The sequence below is a fragment of the Penaeus chinensis genome, chromosome 8 (genome assembly GCF_019202785.1).
Source record: "Penaeus chinensis breed Huanghai No. 1 chromosome 8, ASM1920278v2, whole genome shotgun sequence".
NCBI classification, from domain to species: domain Eukaryota; kingdom Metazoa; phylum Arthropoda; class Malacostraca; order Decapoda; family Penaeidae; genus Penaeus; species Penaeus chinensis.
Window position 1 is genome coordinate 16,010,162 of NC_061826.1, and position 17,500 is coordinate 16,027,661.

A 17,500-nucleotide genomic window follows, 5' to 3' on the forward strand; every position below is an offset into this window, starting at 1 on the left:
TGTTCTGAATGACACCACAGGTACCCTCATGTCATGTGCCTGGAAGAATCATAACTGTCGAGTTGGTTTGATTGTCGGTAAGTAATGGTTGTTTAATGATTGTGTGAATAGGTGATGAAGAAATCTAAATTGTTAGCTGAAAATTGAGATATTCTTTAGAATTACTTTTTTTGAATAAGGTAAATGCTAGATATGATGAAATCTATGGCAATATATTTTTATCATACATATTTCTTCAAGTATTTACCTTTTGTCCTTTTGTCCACTTCAGAGACATTTGCTTCTTGTTTGCCCTCCTCCTCTTCCTCCTCCATCTCCTATTCTCCTCCTCATCCTAATTCTCCTCCTTCATCTCCTCTTACTCCTCTTCCTGCTCTGCCTCCCCTTCTAGCATTCTGATTTTTGCTTTGCTCCTTGCAGGCACTGGTACAAATGCATGCTACATGGAGAAGATAGAGAAGGTAGAGCTATGGAACGGGGATTTAGAAGAGCCACACCAGGTAAAAACTCTTCTCGTTTAAGTTTTAGAAGAAATATCTTAACAAAGTTGGTTACAAAAGATATTAACACAAATGGAATATGTTTTTATGAACACAAGGGTAGAAGAAACTAGGTTTAGATTGTTATCAAGAAGAGAAAGTGAAAATAACACTCCCATTTGTATTTTACCATTTGTTCACAAAAGGATGATTCACATGTTGAATTCTTGGGTGTAAGTATTTTTTTAAAAAAGCTATTTAGTTGCTAGGTTCTATGTGTACATAAAGCATGTTGATTTATATTCTATTTGGTGGTTGAATGTGTAAATGTACAGGAATATGTGCATGTACTCATGAATATATTTTTTTTTTTTTTTTTTTTTTTTTTTTTGTGTGTGTGCACTTCCAAAGTGATTTTGTATCAAATCTTTTAGTCTGCTTATGTCTTTTAAAGAAGAATGTTTCTTAATTATTTTTGTTTACCAACAGGTGATAATCAATACTGAATGGGGTGCATTTGGAGACAATGGATGTTTAGACTTAATCCGCACAGAATATGATAACACAATTGACAGAGAGTCTTTGAACCCAGGAAAGCAGCTGTAAGTATTTTTTACTGTAGTATGAGTTGTTTTTCACATGTATAAAGAATAAAGAATTGTGATCAGTATCAATCTCAATATTGACAACAATATAATATGTTTCTGTTCCACAGGTTTGAGAAAATGATTAGCGGTATGTACATGGGAGAAATTGCAAGGCAGGTTATCGTGCGGCTGGTGGCAGAGGGCCTGCTCTTCGATGGAAAAACTTCAGATATTTTGCAAGAGAAAGGTTCTTTCTTCACTAAATACATCTCAGAGATTGAAAGGTATGTTTATCTTCAAAGGAATATTATCTTTCAAAAAAAGATTAAAAATCAGGTATTACATTTGCCATGAGTTCAGCAGTGCTTGTTATATTTTTTTAATCTTCTCTTCTGCATTCCCAGGACTTATTGAAGAATATTATCATTTCCATATCATCCAAACTTCATGCACAAATTACCAGAGAAAAAGTACTGTATCTCAGTTGTGGAAATACATTTTTATTTCATGTTTCATATAATAAATTGGTTTGTAAATATGCTTATAGGTGTTAGTTATTAGCAAGAACCAATGGCAGATCTGTTGTGTGCCTTTTGGTGTATTTTATGTCATCTTGATGCATTATGCATATATCTTGTTGAAATTATAAAAATAGTGATAGAAATAAGTTTTATGGGAAATCACATGGGGAGCATTGTTGAAGTTAACTTTGGCTGCAAATACATAGGGAGAATATTTTCATGCTAGGACTTTCAAGTGAATACAGAAATTACTACAACATAAGGCAGCTATATTTGGATGCCTCCACAGATTCATAAAAGTATTTGGTTTAAGATCATATGTATATGGACTGAGAATATTTACAGCTTTGCTTTTACCACTTTCTAGTGATGAAGATGGAGACTTCAATAATTGCTATGCTATTCTGGAGGAACTTGGTCTTAACAACGCCACTGATGCTGACTGTGCAAATGTCCGTCACGTGTGCGAGTGTGTTTCTCGGCGAGCAGCATACTTAGCAGGAGCAGGTGTTGCTGTCCTCCTTAACCGTATTAATGAAGAAAGTGTATCTGTAGCTGTGGATGGATCCGTTTACCGTTTCCACCCACACTTCCACAACCTTATGGTGGAGCAGGTATCACAGCTCATCAAGCCTGGAATCAAGGTAAAGATTTCTGTACATTTTGTTATTGATATTTTGAGATCTGTTCAAAGTCTATTTTAGAAGAATGTGTTTACATGTTTTTGTTTAATCATTTCAAATAAGCAGACCATAGAGATACTTTTAGTTAAAGTCTAAATAGTTTCCAGTAATAAAGGGATATGCAGATTGTTAGAAGCATTATCCATACAAGTAGGTTTTATCACTGACCAATATATCTAACAAATGGAAAACAAAGGCTAAGATCAATCTTTCTTTTCCAGTTTGACCTAATGTTGTCAGAGGACGGAAGTGGTCGTGGTGCAGCCTTAGTGGCAGCTGTAGCTTCCAGGTCTTCAGCCATGAGATAGAGCGATGATCCCATTTCGTAACAGCGGAACAATAAATGTGAAAGTGTCTTCATATGTAGGAGATTTTTGTTGCACACAATGCATGTTTTTTATATAATTCTTGACTGATGGTATGAGTACTGGTTAACATTGAAGGCATACATTGTGCTAGTTTTGTGGTAAGTGGATAAGCTGAAGTGTAATGGATATGGAGAGATGCTGCCATCTTCAGTATTTGCAATCAGTTAGAGTTTGTGGATGGAGTGCCTGTTTAAACTTTTTTCTGAACATTTTAGAAACACACACACACACACACACACACACACACACACACACACACACACACACACACACACACACACACACACACACACACAAATTTTATATATATATATATATATATATATATATATATATATATATATATATATATATATATACGCATATACATATATATATACATATACATATATACATATATACATATATACATATTTATACATATATATACATATATATACATATATACATATATACATATATACATATATATATATATATATATATATATATATATATATATATATATGTGTGTGTGTGTGTGTGTATGTGTGTGTGTGTGTGTGTGTGTGTGTGTGTGTGTGTGTGTGTGTGTGTGTGTGTGTGTGTGTGTGTGTATAAACATGAATATGTATATTTTTATTTTTAGTATATATCAGGATTATCATTTCACACTAAAAAAATCGATATTATATAAATGCATATATTATATATAGATAGTTTATTTAACTCAAAATTCTATTTTAAGAGTTTGGTGATTATGATATGTTGATCTCCATCTCATGTTTGTGTAAATTTTGATTGCGTAGGAAAGACAAGTTCCACAACCACCACTGAGGTAGAATTTTCTGAAAAAAGAAAGAAAAGAAAAAAGAAACAAATTGATCAGTTGTTCCCTGGCAGCATTAATGCTTTTTCTGTGAACTCATGAGGTGATATACAATAGTAGAGTCCTAAGATAATTGGGATTTCTGTCATACGAAACCTTTTTCTTTCTTTCTTTCTTTTTTCCTTTCTTTTTTTTCTTATTGGTGTACTTGTGGTATAATGATGCTTCTTGTTTTAATTCTGTTTAATGATTTTACATAATTACTCTTATTTTATTGATTAAACAGTAAAGAATTAGTGCAAGGGCCAGAAATTACAAAATGTTAAAACATTTCGTGGCTTTGTCAGTGTGGCCATAGGCAAGTTTGGATGTAATATTTAGGCACTTACAAGTTAGGCAGATGTTATTCATTCAAGGTGTAGTTACTAAAAATTCTTGAAGCTAAGTGAATAGCACATCAGACTGATTTTTAATAAGTAATATTGGGAAAATTTCTGTAAATATGATGTGCTTATTTATCAACACATAAAGTTCAACTGAATCTTTTAAAATGAATATAAATTGTTATGTGCTCAGGCATATTTATAAATGTAAATATATATATATATATATATATATATATATATATATATATATATATATATTTATATATGTATGTATGTATGTATATATAATAGATAATACCATGACAACAAAGGGAATGAAAAATACCCTTGGGTTTTTACGATACAGGAAGTACTTTTGCAATTTTTGTCCTGGATTTTTATTACAGCATGGATATTTAAGGATTTTAATAGAGAAATTCAGTATAAATAGCATATAAAGTCATCATAAAGATTTTGGGGCTTCAACAACAAAAATAGGATTTTTTATTTCTCTTTTACATTATCATTTGCATTGACATATCACAGTTAAACCTGGCCCTGGCATTTTTTACTTCAAACTTTATGAGGCATTTGTCTTCCTTGTATCATTATACTCTGAAAAGGTTATCAAGTATTTTGAGAACATTATATTTATCATGTAAATGGGGAACATCTGCCCAAGCAATTCACAAATGCTATTTTATCTTACATTTCATTGGAAGCTGTGATAGTTCTTAACATTAAAGATGGAATTATAAGAAAAGTACTGCTGGTTACGAAGTACTTACACATTTGGTTTTTCTTTAGAAAAATATTTATTATTGATACAAGAAGTTTCCGTCAACAGATATATTTATGTATATTGAATATATTTTTAGAGAAACTTGTTAATTTTCACTCTGGATATTCATTCTGTTTTACCTCCAATACTTTTTTTTTGAAGTTTACCCAGTAATTGCACTATACTTCCCCATGTAACATGCTGTTGCTCAACGAACTGTGTACCTTGCTATGTGTAATTTTATGAATGAATCCATAGCAAGGTTTGGGGAAGCTGAAATGAGGCAGGACTCTCTCCCAAGAAAATATCTTGAGGAGAACTTCAAGGTAAAGATCAAAAAGGAATGTATGACATTCTACAAAGTATATCACATACAAATGGTCTGAATATGAGGAGTGTTATGTATAAAGAATGAGGGAAGAAGAGAAGACATGGAGTCAGCCCATGACTACTTATCCTTCTTCGTCTTGCCTCATGATTTGTGTGGACAGCTGGGAGTGTGTTGTTTCCTTTACTCTCTGTACATAGAAGATGAGGAGAATGAAAAGTTTGTGCAATGAATGGTTAAAATATTTATATTTTATATATATATATATAAAAGGTGTAATATTCTTTGCTCTTAACTCATTCTGTATCCAATTGCTTTCATTTTGTTCCAGTTGAATCTCATTCTCCATTCTTATGAAAACTTAATTTTGAAATATTTCATGTTACTTGGTTGTATAGTTTAATTTATTACTGAAATTTTCTTTCAGTGATTATAAAATAAAGATGAAATGCTTGCATGTGTTCTTATTTATTTCAGTACATATCCACATTCTTTAACTGAAAATTTCCATGAACAAGTTTTTTTCTCCAATATTAACATGAATTATTATCTGAATAATCATATTTGGGGTGAGGGGTGTTGTGGTACCATTTCTGTAAGACTGTAAGACCAAAAAATACCTCTAGGTAATTGATATAAGAAATTCAGAAACCAACTAAGAGCAAAAATGAGAAGTGGAAATTTCCATTTTAGACATTTTTAAAATTTTAACATTCTAGCTATAATTTCATGTAATTTTCCTTCTTAGAGAACCACATAGCAATTAAAGCTTACTATTCTTTGCTAGAACGCTCTCCTGTAAAGGGTCACACCTTTAAGCATGTATCTGTCTGGAGGGAGAGACAGACAGACAAAATATCATGGAATAATTTTTTATAAAAAAAGCAAACAATTTTGGGTAAATGATAATTATGGTATTAGCTTTACACGTCTTTTATTTTAATCACAAGTGATAGAAGTACATGTACATCTTCCCAACACAAACCTGGGGTTTATATATACAGAATAAACATATTCACAAAATAAGATTATCTTCAAATTAGACAAAATTATCTACAGCATGATTTCTTCCTTAGTTTTACTATCATTATAATTTCATAAGAAATATAAAATTGTTTATAAATGTGTACAAAAATGAAAAATGAGAAATACATCCCAATACAATCATTAACTTTATTTTACTATGCTTTATGCTGAAGTGATTCAGCATAGTAACACCACAAAGTACTATATATTCATTTTTTAAAGCATAAAGAATAGTACTTTACATGTAAACCTTATAATCAATGTCCATTCCAAAGAAAGTTGAATAAGAAAAAACATGACCAGAATATTTTATTCTCCAGTCAAGGGAGTAAAAAACGGTATATCCCTGAATGAAGGTATTGGATTTATATTTCTAAGGAAACTAGACATTGGAAACAAAGTTATAGAGAAATATGTGCAGAAAAGACATTTGTTCTATGATAAAACATAGTATTCTGGGGAAAGCCTTGTGGTTACAGTCTATGGCTTCTATTACCCCAGTTTTAAAAATGAATGGTAATGCCTGCTAATATGGAAGATAAGTAAATCATTTTACTGAAATAATCCTTCCAGTGCCAAAAATGTGTACTGAGAAAAGAAAGTAGTCTCCTAAATAAATTGAGATCAAACTCATCACTATTAAAAACAGGAAGAAGTGTCTTCTAAATGTTTGGTTTTCAGCAGCAATTCACATTCATACATAGAAAGTAAAAAAGGAACCTTATAAAGTATGAACTCTCAATGTACTCATACACAACACACATTCCTTATATGTTTTTGAAAAGTTTATGATCACAGCTGAGCATTATCAAGAAAAATTCATAATGCTAATACAAGCATTTCTTTACCTTATTATCATATCTAGTATTTCCAAAGAATTTAAGTAATAAGCCCTAGAAGCCATATAGTATGATTTTCTGAATAAAACAATATACCTCACATGTCAAAAATATCAAATATTATGTCTGAAATGAAAAGCATTTTTTTTTCTTTTTTTTACTCATTTGCACTTATAGGTAAGGATATTTGTACCAACTATATGTTTCATAATATGTGTCCCTTGTATTTATATTATTTTTCTGAATTTAAGCACATCATACTAAGCAACTTCATAGTTACAAGGCTGTCAAAAATCAATGTAAAACAAGATGATCAAAATGACAATACGAACCTCAAGTTCTCCTCTTTTCATTATCATTACACCAAAAATTCTTTGCAAGTTTATTTTAGTTTTCAATTTTAGGAAATTAATAACAAAAAAACTGCTAACCACAAAAACCAGCATTTGCAGCATGCAGACTATTAACGCAGACTCAAACTGGTTATCTATGATGCTCGATGAAGAGGCAGCTGATTAGCAAAAACTAATTTCTTTGGAGCCTTGACATTTTCATCTCTTGGTTCACTGTCTCTGTAAAAATGAAATGGCTTTTATAATAACATTGCTGAGAAAGAAATAACACGTTAATAAATAATTAACAACATAATTTTTTTGGCAAGTATACACATGCACACTAACACTACAATGTGATACAAAAATTAAAGTTTCTCACACTTAAAACACATGCTTCAGTTTAAATATCTTACTGCCTAAACAATAATATAAGTTCACCAGCTGCTTACATGGAGTCATTTATCTGAAGCTGATCAGCCCTTTCACACAGGGGAAGATCCAGAAGCTGATTTGTAAGTTCTACGTTTCGAACTGACCCAAAGAACTCTGTTATTAGGACATTATTTGGATCCCTCTTGTACAGATCTCTCCGAACACCAACTGTAGAGATGCAGACTTGCTTTGGGCACACTTGCAGCTAGAAAAGGCAAAGAAATATAAGAATCACACACATACACATCTAAATCTCTGACACACAATCATATGTATATAGATCATATAAGCAACAAAGCTCAGAATAAACAGCCAAGCATAAAAACTGTTATATGTCTCTGATATTAACAGAGGGAACTTCAAGACTGAAAACTGTGCTCCCATTGATTTGAACACCTGATAAAATTATATAAGGAACCACTGCAAAAATTAATAGTCTAATAGTGCATTACCTACATTTTCACAAGGAAGTGAAGTATGATTTATTTATCATAAGGATGAAACAAAACAAAACAAAACAAAAAATCACTACAGAGGAGGAAGACAAGTCTACTTCCCAAGTATAAATCACTTGAAAAAAAAAATTAAAAATATATATGTACTGTTAATAGAAACATAAATTCAACACATCAATATCTGTATCAATACAAAGATAGGTTTCTTTAAATAAAATTCAAAATTAACACAACTAAATCCAGTGTATCTTTAAAATGAGAAAAAAATAAAAATAATAAGACAATAGCATCAAATTACAACATATAAGCATGCAAATTTTAAAGGATCTTATCATAAAAGCATAAAACCAATTCAACTTACAAACTGAGCCAATGTCTTCTTGCTGTCAGGAGTCACTCTCTCAAGGAATTCAAGAGCATAGTATGTGAAACGGTCTATTATGTAGACTCCAATAGCTGGGTCTACATGATGCTGGAGGTGTGATGAAACAGTATTATTATTACCACTATAATTTCATATGTAAAGGTACAATATAAGATATATCACAATAATAAAAATCATCCTATTAGTATAAGGGATGAAAGATAATTAAGTCATCACTAAAAGCAAGTGTTAGACAGAATAGAAATTGTTTTTATGCCACAAATGAAAGTATAGTACATGATATATCATAATACTTATGAAATCAATTCAAAACATTAACAAACTAAAAGACATAATTATATTAGATCAAGACGTGACTGTCATTATCTTTTTATCTCTTCTTTTATTCTTGTTTCTTCATGTTCATTTGTGAAATATACACTGCAAGACACTAAGGTTGCAGTGTACCTAACCTTGTAGCATCAAGGGAACAAATTGTTTACTTTTTTTTCCCTCATTCATACCTTTGATGCACATCACTTTACCAGAGTGTAGGTTAACAGTCACTGGATGTCATGATAATCTACAGTGGGCACATGCTATTACTCAAAATAATTTTCCACAATTCCAGATTTGGCTTACCGAGAGTGAGTCTTCACCAACAAGACTTGATGCAATGGCCAAAATGTTTGGAGAATAGAAATGTTCATACATAGAGGCAGCTTGGCAGGTATCAATAATAAATAAGATTTCATTGTACCTGCAACAGAAAAATGTATTCAGTTACACTTTGCAACAACTATAAAACTAATGCAAAAGTTCTAGAATGCCATCTAAACTTACAACTTACCGTTTCTTCTGCCACATCTGCTCAAAAGCATCAGCTAATTCAACATTTGTAATTTCTTCGGAATCCTGGAACTTCAAGAAACCATCTCCGCCATGGCCAGTCATGTATATAAGGATATTCGATCCATCGTCAGTCAAGAGGCGTTTTGATCTTGGAGTGCTGGGAGCTAGACGGCCAGTAAGAAGCCGAACAAAATTTTCAACAGTGACCTAAAAACAAAGACATTATATAAACATAAAGAGCAGATTGAAATGGTAATTCTAATTTGGAGGATACATTAGCACGATAAGCTTACATTTTAACATCATCTCGCCACATATATATATATATATATATATATATATATATATATATATATATATATATATATATATATATATGTAATGGATAGTTGATTATTACAGTCTGGCCCTAGCATTATGTTGAAAAAATAATGAACTTATAATGACCTCATAAAGTTTACCTCATATCCTCTGTAGTCAACTTCAACATCCTCTCCATAAACATTAATATGCTGTTGTGCATTATTGAACACAGTTGCAGGTCTTGGGTTGCGAGGATTACATGCCATGTCATCTGCAACCATCAGGATGATTTGACTGAAACAAATAAATAGAAAATTGGAAAATACCCTACCAAATAATAATTCTTACTAGATGAAAGTTTAAATTGAATCTTGAAATAAGGACTAAACGGAGATGGAGAAAAGGTAAGTCCTGGCGGTGCTCTTAAATAACACTTAAAAAACTCTTTTGGCTTTAGAAACAATATGCAAAATGGGAAGGTAAACCCAAAACTGCTTATCAAAGATACACCATGAGTGGCTCTAATGCTTACAGTATCCTCCATGCCTAAAGAAACTGATAAATATTTGAGGAAGAATGAGCCCACCCTGGTGATATGCTGACAGACAAGCCCATGCTAGACCTTGCTGAATACATGTATTTTTCTCTCTGCCATTGCAATTACAGGACTTCATCTCAGATGAATGAAGCCAGCAAAATTAACAAAAGAAAAACACAGTAAACAGAGCCTTCCAGAGCAAAGGCCTGATCAAATTTAATCTGTAACTTAGTTTATCAACGTCCACATGTCAGACTAATTTGCACTTACCTATCTGGGATCCCAAGTCTTTTGACAGAGCGATACATTGACAGCACATTTGCCACGTGTCGGTAGTTGAACCAGAAGCGAGAGGTATCAACCAAAACAGCCCAGTTGTTTGTGTGAGTTTTTCCTTTTAAAAACTGTGATGCAGATACCTCCTGTAAAAGTTTAAAGGCATGGATATCACTAATTCTGAGAGCTAACAGAATGAAAATGGAGGTAGGGAGGGAAAGACAGAAAGAAGGACAAGAAGGAGAAGGACAAGAAGGAGAAGGAGGAGAAGGAGAAGGAGAAGGAGAAGGAGAAGGAGAAGGAGAAGGAGAAGGAGAAGAAGTAGAAGGAGGGGGAGGGAAAGACAGAAAGAAGGACAAGAAGGAGAAGGAGGAGAAGGAGAAGGAAAAGGAGAAGGAGGGGGAGGGAAAGACAGAAAGAAGGAGAAGGAGAAGGAGAAGGAGAAGGAGAAGGAGAAGGAGAAAGAGGGGGAGGGGAGGGTGGGGGGGAGGAGGAGGAGGAGGAGGAGGAGAAGGAGAAGGAGAAGGAGAAGGAGAAGGAGAAGGAGAAGGAGAAGGAGAAGGAGAAGGAGAAGGAGAAGGAGAAGGAGAAGGAGAAGGAGAAGGAGAAGGAGAAGAAGGAGAAGAAGGAGAAGGAGAAGGAGAAGGAGGAGGAGGAGGAGGAGGAGGAGGAGGAGGAGGAGGAGGAGGAGGAGGAGAAGGAGAAGGAGAAGGAGAAGGAGAAGGAGAAGGAGAAGGAGAAGGAGGAGGAGGAGGAGGAGGAGGAGGAGGAGGAGGAGGAGGAGGAGGAGGAGGAGAAGGAGAAGGAGAAGGAGAAGGAGAAGGAGAAGGAGAAGGAGAAGGAGAAGGAGAAGGAGAAGGAGAAGGAGAAGGAGAAGGAGAAGGAGAAGGAGAAGGAGAAGGAGAAGGAGAAAGAGAAAGAGAGAAAGAGGATGAGGAGGATATACATGAAAGTATGGGTAAACTATTACTCCAAGCACTTTTGGATTCCACAAACATTGCCATATAAACTGAAATCCTTCCTCAGACCCTCATCTGTGCTCCATATTTCCCTACTGGAGACCCTGATCCCAGACACCACCCAATCAGCATAGACTTGCTCTTCGTGTGGCATTCATTGCAATCTATTTTCTTCCTATCTGACATCATTCTTTGCCTGTACAGATTATTTCATGTAGCAGTGAGTGTATTTTTCCCCTTTCCCTATGACAGTGTCGTAGCATTTTCCTGTAAAAGAATACCAAAGAATTTCATGTTGTAAAACTTTCTTATTATCATTTTGTGAAGGAAATGCCATAGACAGAAAAAAAATCATGCTTTCTGCCATTCTTTCCATTACAGACAAAATTTACCTGGCGTTTAATGGCTGAGAAAGCTGACTAGTAAGGAAAACAGCCTGCATTAATATGATAAAAATTTCTACCTCGAAAGCCACTATATATGATTTTTAATCATTCACCCATCTAACTTCAAAGTCCACTCTATGTAGCCTTGCCGATAAGGGTCGTTTCACCCAGCCATCATTTAAAAAGAAAATAAGACATGCAATCAACAAGGCAAATAAATCTAAGAAACTTATTTTCTACGTACTTCCATCGCAACTAAAAAATAACTAGCCAACCCCTTGCTCTTTGCCATTCCCTTTCACAGAACGGATAATGAAGTTCAAAAGCAGAATTCCAGCCTAGGCCTATGCAGCTGGGTTGGGTGGAACTATACCAGACATTCATTTTTTCTCTTAAACATGGAAATTAGCTACTGGAAGTTTAGACCTTACTCTTACAGACAAGACCTTTATTCGACTTAGATGAAAATGAAGGTTTTTTAGAAGTGTAAATAGAAATATATAGATCATGAAGCCTGTAATTACAAATTATGACTAACAGTAAACAGGAAATTCATCCACTGAGAGAGTTATAGTTATACTCACGTGATCAGCCGCGGTACTTTGCATCAGAGAAAAAACGCCGATACATATTAGTAGAGATTTCATTTTGGAAACTTCAAAAATACGAAAATTCAGAAAGAAACATCGATTCCGAGGCAGGAATCTCGAAGATCAGGTCGGCGAGAAACTGCAGACGATTTCCGCGAGCGTAGCAGCGCCATCTAGGGGGCATAAGCGGCACTAACTTGACTTGAATTAGAGAATGGACGAAAAAACCGGCGGTTCTTGGACTGACTACGCACATTTGTTTTTGATATGCATATGTATAGACATACATACATACATAAATACGTACACACACACACATAGATGTGTGTGTGTGTGTGTGTGTGTGTGTGTGTGTGTGTGTGTGTGTGTGTGTGTGTGTGTGTGTGCATTTTAATTCCATAAGCATCCCTCATCCACCTTATAGGTTACCGACTAAGAATAAGGAGGAAAGAAAATGTCCACTGAGGCGCGCGTGCCGGTGCGTGTGTGAGGTAAAGCAGTCTGCTGTAAAAAGATAAGAATTTCCGCTCTCCACATGGTATCTATTGTATAAGCCCATACAGTTAAATTAAGAATATCAATAAACAAGGAATGATTCAGTGTACGAGCAAGTACAAGACACTTGACTATGGAATGTGAAGTGCTGTAGTCTAATTATTGAACGCAACAATTTGATATTCAACTCATGAATTGCCATGGTGAGTCATTGGCAAGTCTGAAACTGGGCATGCGCAGATTTCTCAAGATCTGTTGCATAATCTTATGTTGAAGTTTAAGCATACCAAACACATATTAAACGCACAAGCAGTATTCATACGCATTTACATCAATAACATTGTTATGGCAGAAAGTGAATTTGTATATATGTGTATAGTTCAGTAAATGGAGGAAATCCACAAATTTAATTCGTATTGATTTCATCACTATGTCAAACATTTGTTGTAGTCTTCGTTATAAATGTCTATCGATAGCTTCCAGATGACACTGAAAGTTTACTCACAAAATTAAAATAAAACGGTTAAAGAAATAATCTTGGGCGGCATCATTACCCTCAAAGGTGAATGACTCAGAATGTTGCCAGATACCAGTACCATCGCGCATTTGGGACTCGAGTGTCGCTTCCTTACGCTGCATCACACTTTGTTTACATTCTTCCCGTAATAAATATGATCTCTGCGTAGAAATGGCAACACGGAGACGGCGCTCAAGCAGATGGCAAACGGCAAACGCGCAACGCAAATGCTGAAATTCTATTACTATATATTTTTCTTCAGCATGCTGGTGTTTCAAGACAATGAATACACGCACACACATGTGCATGTATGTTTATATATAAATAAATAAATAAATATATATATATATATATATATATATATATATATATATATATATATATATATATATATATATATATATATATATATATACATATATATATATATATGTATATGTATATATATAAATATATATATATGTGTGTGTTTGTGTGTCTGTGTGTGTGTGTGTGTGTGTGTGTGTGTGTGTGTGTGTGTGTGTGTGTGTGTGTGTGTGTGTGTGTGTGTGTGTGTGTGTGTGTGTGTGTGTGTGTGTGTGTGTGTGTGTGTGTGTGTGTGTGTGTGTGTGTGTGTGTGTGTGTGTGTGTGTGTGACATCCCTAGGTCTGCTGTGCCCAATATTCCTTATGGCTTTCCCTCCTATCTCTTTATTTTCCATTTGATATATACCTACCATTTTCTCTCTCTTTTTCGTCTAATTCTATATCCATGTGCAGATTTTTTCATACGATAAAGAGAAAAAGAAGAATTATTAAAATATTGACACCGATTTGGCATTCAAATTCCGCGGTTTTCTTTCAATATTCTCTGCTACTTTTCAGCGCATAAGCAATAAAATTTATCGCTAGTCATTAATTTTTACCATTTTACCATTTTTTAACATGCCACAATACTTCTTATTCTATTCCAAGGGGTTAACGTCAAGGATTGACTTTTTAAATACAATTCTTTGCGAGAGAATGTGCCTGCTCACAAATTTGCTGGCAACTCGGCAAATGTAAGGATCCCCTTGGATGTATTAGAAACGTGTGTCATAGCGTGTGTCAGGTAATTGTATCAATAAAACATTAAAATGCAGTTTTAATAAGTTAATTTTGCCCATTGACTGCTTCAGCCACCTTTGCTCCTCAACTGTTTATCGATTACAAATCTGCGTGACCGCTAAGATTTCCTACAAGTATTGACTTTATTTATTAATAAGTTATAAGTATTTTTGATAGTGAGGAACTGGCAGGAATATTTAATAATTTTATAGGATGTATATAAATTGGCACCGTAGTCCTTCATTATTATCATTATTTTTATTATCATTATTATTTTACTATAAGCAAAAACTGATGAAGTCGGTTGAAAAAAAAAACGAAAATAGAAAAGGCAATATGTTCTCCATTCCACATGAACATACTCTGCTGTTGGCGCAAAGGAGAGAAAAGGAGCAATTAAGCCGAGGTGAAAAAATAATGGCGAAGTTGAGGTTCAGTTGGCATCCCTGGTGCGGGCGAAATCAATGAATTTAATAATCCTTTCTCACTGCAGTCCAAGCGAGTAAAACAACAATGAAAAATAAATTGAAGCATAAAATAGCTCCAGATATCCAGCAAACAGACGAAAAGCTAAAATTAAAAAATATATAATCTCGCGGAATCTCGCCGATCTCGAGACGTCGCGAGACTTCAGCTTTGTCGGAGAAGAAGATTATTTTGCTTCCGAATTTTCCTCTTTCGCCGCCGGGAGGAGCCGAAATAAGCCCGAAGGAAGTCAAAGACGCGGGCTACAATGAGTGAGGATAATAACGAGATCAAAGGTAAGTGAGGGAGGGGCAAGGCAAGGGGAAAGAGAGAAATTCAAAGGAGGCCGAAGCGAGAGGGCCTTCTGTGGCTGTCAAGGGATTCCCTCGCCGTTGTTTTTCTCGTTCATTTCTCTCCTTGCGATGATTTCCGAGGGTTGAAGGTATTTTTCGGCCGGCGTGTCGGAAAGGAAAGGAAGGAAGGGCTGGAGGGGAATGAGTCCTTGGAGATCTTTGTCGTCTCTTTGGATCCCGAAATGAGGCGTTTGTTTTGGCCGATTCGGTCGGGGATAAAATGCCAAGAAAATAAACCAGAATATCGGAATGGAAGTCGGGTTTTGCCACCGAGAGCGACGCACCTGCAGAGGGCGTCCCCAAACCAGGGTCTCCCGCGACCCCCTAACGGCCCCTTCCCTGCCTTCTTCATGAGCACTGGGAGGCAGCTAGGAGAAAGGGCACCAGGAACTGTGGCCGCGAGGGGCGAGGGGCCCGAGTCTCGGAGTGCTGATGTGGAGAGGACACCTCACTGAAACAGGAGGACCATTAACTGTTATTAACAAGAATCTGTTTCCCCCATGGAACATCTATCGTGGAAATATGTAGTCAATACGAGGCTGGAGCAGCTGTACCTGTGTTGTTTATTACTCTATTTCGTATAATATTGCAGTGTCCATTTCCCTCCATCTCTGTGTATTGCTCTCGGTAACATTAACCATTTAAGTTGGTGGTTTGTCCTGGCAGACCCTTCCTTTCCCTCCATTTACTTATTTTTGTATTCCAAGATCAGATCGGGCAGATCAAGCGGTTTGTTATGATGGCTATACACGTGACTCGGCAGTAACGGGTTGAAGGGGTTGAGGCTTATGAGCAAAATATTTTAGCCAAACCATCAAAACCATCTGATTTGGCAGCAGTGAATTCCTCATGCTTCTTCTTCTGCATTTTTAGTGAATATTGTTATTGATAAATAGTGATAGTAATGACACAAGACCTGGTAGGTGAAGATGGTATGAGGTCTCATTAGGAAATGACAGGCTTAGATTGTGGTATTTAAAAATTTTGTTATGTGGTCTATGCTTCCATAACCTCCATATGGGAGGTCTGTTGCCCCCAACCTTCTGGAATGCTGATGCTTATAGTCGATGGGGATGTATGTACTCCTTGAATTAGTCATTGTCTCTTTAGGGAGTCGTTGAGTGGGTGTGAGTTCCCACTGGTTGGGCTGGGTGCTGTGGGTGAAGAGTTCTACAGGGGAGCCAGCGAGGCTCCTTTGGTCTTGGCAGCCCTTGGTTCCAGATCCTGAAGCTTAAATACACATGGGCTCTGTAATTGAACAGGGAATGAGAGGAGCCTGCGGTCCAATCAGAGAGCAGTGAGAGTCTCGGTAGTGAGTTGCAAGAAGTGTCTGCTGGTGAGAGAGCGAGGATAAGCTGTTTGACCTGATGTGCTGCTACAATCTGACTAGCAAAATAGAATCCTGATGGTTCGTGAGTGATGCACTTATGAGTGACCTCTCAGTCTAGCTTACCTCTAGTGCAGCATCCTTTGCTGTCAGTTTGTGCTGACTGTGGTTAGTAGTCATCTGTAGGTGTCTGTTGATTTCAAATTTAATGGTTCTTAAGGTGGATAGTGATTACAGAAAAATACTGTAACATGACCTGATTAGCGAGAATATCCTGATGTTATTCACCAGGAACTTCAGTCACAATAAGTAGTGTTTTAGGGCTTGTACTCGACCATCAAGCGACCAAAGTACAGATATTGATTTGTTGTGGTGTCCCCAGGGAATGATATAGAGGCCAAGGTGGTGGATGTCTAGGTGAAGCTGTGTTTGTGTTGGCTGTTTTGTAAACACAGTAGAGTATTCCTTAGAGTTTTTACTTGTTGCACATATGTGTGGTGTACTTATAAAGTTTTGTAGATAAGATAGGATCTTGAAAAGAGTGAATTAAAATTTGCCCAGGATATCTGAATCAAATGCTCTAATCATAGAATTAAATTATTGTAACATGAAGGACACATATTTTTAACACTGGAAGCTAGTACTTGGAAATGATAGATTAATGAATTTGAAGTTTTTTCATCCATGATTTGGTTAGTTATTGTAAACGAGAAAAAAAATTCTCCTATTTATGAACAGATTATAATAGGTCAATTTCACCAATTTCCCTTTCAAATCAAGACCATTGTCTGTAAGCTAATGGCATTAGCTGGATTCCATCCACACCTATGTTAGATCCACAAGCTCAGTCTTGCTGGAATATGCTTGGTGGAGAGGTGGATAGAGCACTGGTAGCATTAAAGCATGTGGAGGCCAGTAAGAAACTAGTATGATTTACAACAATTATAAACTGCACCAGTGTGAGCATCACTACATGTGTATGA

The 17,500-nt window shown here is 35.5% G+C and overlaps 3 protein-coding genes across 12 annotated transcripts in view; 2 read left to right on the top strand and 1 right to left on the bottom strand.

The window, feature by feature from the left end:
* Nucleotides 1-2,918, top strand: part of LOC125027999 (hexokinase type 2-like) — a 52,349-nt gene extending 49,431 nt beyond the window's left edge. For all 6 annotated transcript variants that reach the window (XM_047617241.1, XM_047617240.1, XM_047617242.1 and 3 more), the window contains 6 exons: nucleotides 1-77; nucleotides 421-500; nucleotides 969-1,081; nucleotides 1,195-1,350; nucleotides 1,955-2,231; nucleotides 2,492-2,918. The exon at nucleotides 1-77 is cut by the window's left edge and continues 23 nt beyond it. In XM_047617241.1, the coding sequence (XP_047473197.1) occupies nucleotides 1-77; nucleotides 421-500; nucleotides 969-1,081; nucleotides 1,195-1,350; nucleotides 1,955-2,231; nucleotides 2,492-2,578 (790 nt within the window). In that variant the 3' untranslated portion in view covers nucleotides 2,579-2,918. The remainder of the gene's footprint in view (nucleotides 78-420; nucleotides 501-968; nucleotides 1,082-1,194; nucleotides 1,351-1,954; nucleotides 2,232-2,491) is intronic.
* Nucleotides 2,919-3,165: 247 nt separating this feature from the next.
* On the bottom strand, nucleotides 3,166-12,490 carry LOC125027916 (putative GPI-anchor transamidase). The gene is made up of 8 exons (XM_047617058.1): nucleotides 12,270-12,490; nucleotides 10,335-10,486; nucleotides 9,685-9,820; nucleotides 9,222-9,430; nucleotides 9,014-9,131; nucleotides 8,369-8,479; nucleotides 7,570-7,757; nucleotides 3,166-7,357 (listed from the first exon to the last, which is right to left on the bottom strand). Exons 1-8 carry the CDS (start codon nucleotides 12,330-12,332, stop codon nucleotides 7,273-7,275), a joined length of 1,062 nt encoding a protein of 353 aa, XP_047473014.1. The 5' UTR covers nucleotides 12,333-12,490; the 3' UTR covers nucleotides 3,166-7,272.
* Nucleotides 12,491-14,973: 2,483 nt separating this feature from the next.
* LOC125027918 (YTH domain-containing protein 1-like) overlaps nucleotides 14,974-17,500 on the top strand; it is a 53,230-nt gene continuing 50,703 nt past the window's right edge. For 3 of the 5 annotated variants that reach the window (XM_047617064.1, XM_047617066.1, XM_047617065.1), the window contains exon 1: nucleotides 14,976-15,133. In XM_047617064.1, the coding sequence (XP_047473020.1) occupies nucleotides 15,106-15,133 (28 nt within the window). In that variant the 5' untranslated portion in view covers nucleotides 14,976-15,105. Of the gene's footprint in view, nucleotides 15,134-17,500 lie in introns of all 5 variants that reach the window. The other 2 variants (XR_007115068.1, XR_007115069.1) reach the window with 1 other exon arrangement.

What these genes read in the sequence shown, in the direction of transcription:
- LOC125027916 (XM_047617058.1), bottom strand. Translation starts at nt 12,332, where the DNA reads ATGAAATCTCTACTAATATGTATCGGCGTTTTTTCTCTGATGCAAAGT. An exon ending in TTGACTACAGAGGATATGAG is followed by an intron (nt 9,431 to 9,684) that starts GTAAACTTTATG and finishes CTTTGTTTTTAG; the next exon opens with GTCACTGTTGAAAATTTTGT. An exon ending in CAGATGTGGCAGAAGAAACG is followed by an intron (nt 9,132 to 9,221) that starts GTAAGTTGTAAG and finishes TTTCTGTTGCAG; the next exon opens with GTACAATGAAATCTTATTTA.